General features: G+C 42.0%; 1 protein-coding gene across 2 annotated transcripts; it reads right to left on the bottom strand.

Annotated features, from left to right (window-relative positions):
* Window positions 1-1,157: 1,157 nt before the first annotated feature.
* Window positions 1,158-5,473, bottom strand: LOC145875892 (deoxynucleoside triphosphate triphosphohydrolase SAMHD1-like). Of its 2 annotated transcripts, XM_082971708.1 has the most exons (5): window positions 2,886-5,473; window positions 2,472-2,611; window positions 2,250-2,345; window positions 1,744-2,083; window positions 1,158-1,548 (listed from the first exon to the last, which is right to left on the bottom strand). In XM_082971708.1, the coding sequence occupies exons 1-4, from the start codon at window positions 2,938-2,940 to the stop codon at window positions 1,907-1,909; spliced, it is 468 nt and encodes a 155-aa protein (XP_082827834.1). In that variant the 5' UTR covers window positions 2,941-5,473; the 3' UTR covers window positions 1,158-1,548; window positions 1,744-1,906. The 2 variants fall into 2 exon arrangements, with proteins under 2 accessions (XP_082827834.1, XP_082827833.1); XM_082971707.1 differs by having other exon boundaries at window positions 1,159-1,548; window positions 2,472-5,472.
* Window positions 5,474-6,624: the final 1,151 nt, after the last annotated feature.

The following is a 6,624-nucleotide window of genomic DNA, read 5'->3' as shown; positions in this document are numbered from 1 at the left end:
GTAATGTTTTGTCAAGTCAACGACAGGGTCACCAAAACCATAAAACCAGCTAAAATGATACACTAACCTTTTACAATCTCCATCAGATGACACTCCTAGGACATTATGTTAGACAATGCATGCATTTTTAGTTCTATCAAGTTCATATTTATATACAAAAACAGCGTTTTACTATGGCATTGATGTTGAGGAAATCGTTTCCCTCCAATAACCGGCAGTCAAGTCAGCGTCACAAATTAAATAATTAAAATTAGAAAACATTGGTAAAATATTATATTGTCATTTAAAGAATTATAGATTTACATCTTTTGAACGCAATCAACTTGCCAGATTTAAAAATAACCTTACTGGGAAATCACACTTTGCAATAATCTGAGCACTGTGCCCAGAAAAATACGCGTTGCGATACAGACTAGACGTCATGTTGGGGAGATCTAAAATCGAAAATACTATGTAAATAATCCATTACCTTTGATTCTCTTCATCAGATGTCACTTCCAGGTATCACAGGTCCATAACGAATGTAGTTTTGTTCAAAAAAGCTCATCATTTATGTCCAAAAATCTCCGTCTCGTTAGCACATGATGTAAGCCAGCCGGACTTCTCGTCATGAACGAGGGGAAAAAATATATTTCCGTTCGTTCAAACATGTCAAACGTTGTATAGCATAAATCATTAGGGCCTTTTTTAACCAGAACATGAATAATATTCAAGGTGGACGAATGCATAGCCTTTTATAACGTATTGGAACGAGGGTACCCAACATGAAGTAGCGCGCCAGGTGTCTAATGGGACATCACCGTTCCATGGCTCTTGTTCGGTCAGATCTCCCTCCAGAAGACTCAAAACACTTTGTAAAGGCTGGTGACATCTAGTGGAAGCAATAGGAAGTGCCAAAATATTCCTAAACCCCTGTGTTTTTCAATGGGATAGGTTTAAAATCAATACAACACATCAGGTATCCACTTCCTGTCAGAAAATGTCTCAGGGTTTTGCCTGCCAAATGAGTTCTGTTATACTCACAGACACCATTCAAACAGTTTTGGAAACTTTAGAGTGTTTTCTATCCATATATAATAAGTATATGCATATTCTAGTTACTGGGTAGGATTAGTAACCAGATTAAATCGGGTACATTTTTTTTATCCAGACGTGCAAATGCTGCCCCCTAGACCCAACAGGTTAATGACCTAGATTAGCTGAACCAAGTGTGTTAGTGCTGGGTTGGAACAAAACCTTGCATACCCTGTGGCCCTCAAAGACCATGATTGGTAACCACTGCCGTAAACAGAAGGATTCTCTGTTGTTTCTCATCTTCCTCTTAAAAGAGTCTGGTCATCATTGATTGCAGCCCAGCCTCTTCCTCCCCTCATTATCCTCAGTGGCCCAGCCTCTTCCTCCCCTCATTATCCTCAGTGGCCCAGCCTCTTCCTCCCCTCATTATCCTCAGTGGCCCAGCCTCTTCCTCCCCTCATTATCCTCAGTGTCATTGTTGTGTGCCCAGCTTGCCTTAAGAGGGGTGAGCTCTGGTGCAATCACATCTCCATCCTAAACAAATGTGAACACAAACACACAGGGATACCAGTGTAAATTTTAAACATTGGGAAAATACTCTGTGTGGTGCAGGTAAGATGGTGATAGCTAGCTGGCTTGGCCTTGCACTGTCATCTTCCCCACACAATGTAAAAACGCTAAAAGCTTGAGGTAAAATGATATATAAAGGAAAGAGCGAGGCCTCCTGACCTGAGGTTTGGAGAAGTTCATATCCATACACCACTGGACAAAGTTCTTCTTAGCTGCCTCCATGGTCCTCTCATCAGTCTTCTTACAGTAGACCCTGATAAGCTGCTCAGCAAACCTTTCTGGCAGCAGCTTGGACACCTACAGGAACAACAATTGCCTTATATCATGTTTCCAAGCTCCAAAAATGATTGGATAATTCTAAAATAGGTATACGTAAGTGCATTGAAGTAGTGACCTGGTCCTTGCTGATCTGGTAAGCTTTGGTTGGGTCGTTCTTACAGTAGAAACGCATGTTGTTGATGGGGTTCTTCTCCTTCATACCCCAGTCCATGTTGATGATCTGATGGAGAGAAAGATAGGGAGGAGAGATGGACATGCAAAGAGATACCCATTTTCAACAGAGCAACTGGTAACAAAGGGTTACCTATAGAGAAGGCGGGGGGGGATGGTATGGTAAAATGTATTCAATCAGTTCCCTGATTGAGGTGAAAAGACTGGACACTCACATGGACAACAAAGTCCTCTGGCTGCAGAGTAACATGTTTAAGGTCATTCCGAGGCCTGGACCTCGCCACACAGCCTGCCCACTCCAGGAGCTTTTTCTGGGGGAAGAGAAGACGAGGATGAGAGGCACATAATATGAATCTCGTAGAAAGCTCTGCTAGTAAGCCCTGGAAGGATATCCTCTCTCCAAACACACGCACACACACGCACACGCACACACACACCTGTGAAACCTCCACGCGCACCTCAGTCTGGGTCTGTCCCACACACTTGTAGAGGCGTCTGCAGGTGATGTTTTGAAGGATCTCTCTGGCCTCAGCCAGCTTAGAGGACGACGAGTACAGAATCTGCTCAAACATATTGTCTACAGGGGAAGGGAGGAGAAAGGGAGAGAGACAGGTGAGAGGGAGAGACAAGGTGATAAGGAGCGTGGGAAGATGAGAGGTAATCATGCAAACCAAACCCAGCAGTAATTGTATGGACAGGAATGTACCACACAAAAAAAACAGGTATGGCAAACCCAGCCTGTTTGGACAGCCTTGACACCTGGCATAAAACTCTCAAAGCTCTGGTTGTCTGGGTAAGTAGAACAGACCAGAGCCATTGTACACTTTATATTTCTATGGGGTTGAACGGACCAGTGAGTTTAGTGTAGGCCTCCATGTCGTCTATTGCTGCGGAGATGGTGAACATCTTTCCCCCTGAACCTTGAATCTGGATGTGGGGGTTCGCCTTGATAAAGGCCTCTGTGATCCTGAAAAAAGACAATATAACATCTCATTTTCAACATATAACATACAGCAGAAAAAAAACTCAATTTCTGAGAACCTGTATGAATGAATAAAAGATAGGAAATAAAACAGATACACAGTACCAGTCAAAAGTTTGGACAAACCTACTCATTCCAGGGTTTTTCCCTTTGTTTTCTACTTTGTAGAATGATAATGAAGACATCAAAATTAAGAAATGTTAAACAAATCAAAATATATTTTATATTTGAGATTCTTCAAAGTAGCCGCCCTTTGCCTTGATGACAGCTTTGCACACTCTTGGATCCTGGGGTAAACGTTGAACATTGTTATACTCAGAGTATAGGAACATTAGTTACAAAGGAGACATGAGGGATGCCATAATGAAGCTTGGGAGGGACTGAGTGCAGGGAAACCAACCGTGACAGTACTGACAAGGGTAGAAACCGCTGAAGGTTCATATGACTTAGTTCCCTGCTTAGCGAGAATGACGCAATGTTTAGAGATGAGGAGGAGACTCCACCCAAAGTGGGGTCTGAATACCACCACGGGGGAAGCCATGTCTGTGTCTGAATTACAGCTGTAACGACCCTTTGGGGAGAATTCAACTTGGTTAAGCTTCTCTAGTGTCCGTGAGTTACTTACTCTGAAAAATTAGAACCTAACAGTAGTCACCTAGACTGCATTTCAAATAAAAAAGGTGTGCCTTGTTAAAAGTTCATTTGTGGAATTTCTTTCCTTAATGCGTTTGAGCCAATCAGTTGTGTTGTGACAAGGTAGGGGTGGTATACAGAAGATAGCCCTTTTTGGTAAAATACCAAGTCCATATTATGGCAAGAACAGCTCAAATAAGCAAAGAGAAACGACAGTCCATCATTACTTTAAGACATGAAGGTCAGTCCATCATTACTTTAAGACATGAAGGTCAGTCCATCATTACTTTAAGACATGAAGGTCAGTCCATCATTACTTTAAGACATGAAGGTCAGTTCATCATTACTTTAAGACATGAAAGTCAGTCAATATGGAAAATGTCAACAACTTCAAAAGTTTAACCGTCAAGCGCTATGATGAAACTGGCTCTCATGAGGACCGCCACAGGAAAGGAAGACCCAGAGTTACCTCTTCTGCAGAGGATAAGTTCATTAGAGTTAACTGCACCTCAGATTGCAGCCCAAATAAATGCTTCACAGAGTTCAACATCAACAGTTCAGAGGAGACAGCGTGAATCAGGTCTTCATGGTCTAAGCGCTGCAAAGAAACCCCTACTAAAGGACACCAATAAGAAGAAGAGACTTGCTTGGGCCAAGAAACACGAGCAATGGACATTAGACCGGTGGAAATCTGTCCTTTGGTCTGATGAGTCCAAATTTAAGATTTTTGGTTCCAACTGCCATGTCTTTGTGAGACGCAGAGTAGGTGAATGGATGATCTCCTCATGTGTATTTCCCACCATGAAGCATGGAGGAGGAGGTGTGATGGTGCTTTGCTGGTGACACTGTCTGTGATTTATTTAGAATTCAAGGCACACTTAACCAGCATGGCTACCACAGCGATATGCCATCCCATCTGGTTTACGCTTAGTGGGATTATCATTTGATCTTCAGCAGGACAATGATCCAACACACCTCCAGGCTGTGTATGGGCTATTTGACCAAGAAGGAGAGTGATGGAGTGCTGTATCAGATGACCTGGCCTCCACAATCACCCGACCTCAACCCAATTGAGATGGTTTGGGATGAGTTGGACCACAGAGTGATGGAAAAGCAGCTAACAAGTGCTCAGCATATGTGGGAACTTCTTCAAGATAGTTGGAAATGCATTCCAGGTGAAGCTGGTTGAGAGAATGCCAAACGTGTGCAACGCTATTATCAAGGCAAATGGTGACTACTTTGAAGAATCTAAAATATATTTTGATTTGTTTTACCATTGTTTGGTTACTACATGATTCCATATGTGTTATTTCATAGTTTTGATGTCTTCACTATTATTCTACAATGTAGAAATAGTAAAAAACCCTTGAATGAGTTGGTGTGTCCAAACTTTTGACTGGTACTGTAGGGCTCCCGAGTGGCGCAGCAGTCTAATGCACTACATCTCAGTGCTAGAGGCGTCACTACAGACCCTGGTTCGATTCCAGGCTGTATCACAACCGGACGTGATTGGGAGTCCCATAGGGCGTCGGGCAATTGGCCCAGAGTCGTCTGGGTTTGGCCGGGGGTAGGCAGTCATTGTAAATAAGAATTTGTTCTTAACTTAAAAAAACGTACAAAGTTATGGAAACTCGAGTAAAGTGTATTTAACCTCTTAGGGCTAGGGGGCAGTATTTACACCGCCGGATAAAAAACGTACCCGATTTAATCTGGTTACTACTCCTACCCAGTAACTAGAATATGCATATACTTATTAGATATGGATAGAAAACACCCTAAAGTTTCTAAAACTGTTTGAATGGTGTCTGTGAGTATAACAGAACTCATATGGCAGGCAAAAACCTGAGAGATTCCTTTACAGGAAGTGGCCTGTCTGACCATTTATTGGCTTTCTTTGACATCTCTTTCCAAAACAAAGGATCTCTGCGGTAACGTGACACTTCCCACGGCTCCCATAGGCTCTCAGAGCCCGGGAAAAAGCTGAATGTCGTCATTCCAGCCCCAGGCTGAAACACATTATCGCCTTTGTCAAGTGGCCGATCAGGGGACAGTGGGCTTAGGGGCGTGCACTGGTCGCCCCCATCTTTCTTTTTTTTCCTCTGTTTACCGAAACGCAGATTCCCGGTCGGAATATTATCGCTTTTTTACGAGATAAATTGCATAAAAATTGATTTTAAACAGCGGTTGACATGCTTCGAAGTACGGTAATGGAATATTTAGAATTCTTTTGTCACGAAATGCGCCATGCTCGTAACCCTGATTTACCATTTCGGATAGTGTCTTGAACGCACGAACAAAACGCCGCTGTTTGGATATAACGATGGATTATTTGGGACCAAACCAACATTTGTCATTGAAGTAGAAGTCCTGGGAGTGCATTCTGACGAAGAACAGGAAAGGTAATAACATTTTTGTTATAGTAAATCTGATTTTGGTGAAGGCTAAACTTGCTGGGTGTCTAAATAGCTAGCCCGTGATGGCTGGGCTATGTACTTAGAATATTGCAAAATGTGCTTTCACCAAAAAGCTATTTTAAAATCGAACATATCGAGTGCATAGAGGAGTTCTGTATCTATAATTCTTAAAATAATTGTTATGCTTTTTGTGAACGTTTATTGTGAGTAATTTAGTAAATTGTTAGTAAATTCCCCGGAAGTTTGCGGGGGGTATGCTAGTTCTGAACGTCACATGCTAATGTAAAAAAGCTGTTTTTTGATATAAATATGAACTTGATTGAACAAAACATGCATGTATTGTATAACATAATGTCCTAGGGTTGTCATCTGATGAAGATCATCAAAGGTTAGTGCTGCATTTAGCTGTGGTTTGGGTTTATGTGACATTATATGCTAGCTTGAAAAATGGGTGTCTGATTATTTCTGGCTGGGTACTCTGCAAACATAATCTAATGTTTTTCTTTCGTTGTAAAGCCTTTTTGAAATCGGACAGTGTGGTTAGATAAAGGAGAGTCCTGT

Source organism: Salmo salar, unplaced genomic scaffold (genome assembly GCF_965601325.2).
Source record: "Salmo salar unplaced genomic scaffold, fSalSal1 ptg000378l, whole genome shotgun sequence".
Taxonomy (NCBI): domain Eukaryota; kingdom Metazoa; phylum Chordata; class Actinopteri; order Salmoniformes; family Salmonidae; genus Salmo; species Salmo salar.
This window is presented reverse-complemented; position numbering and strand designations above follow the sequence as displayed.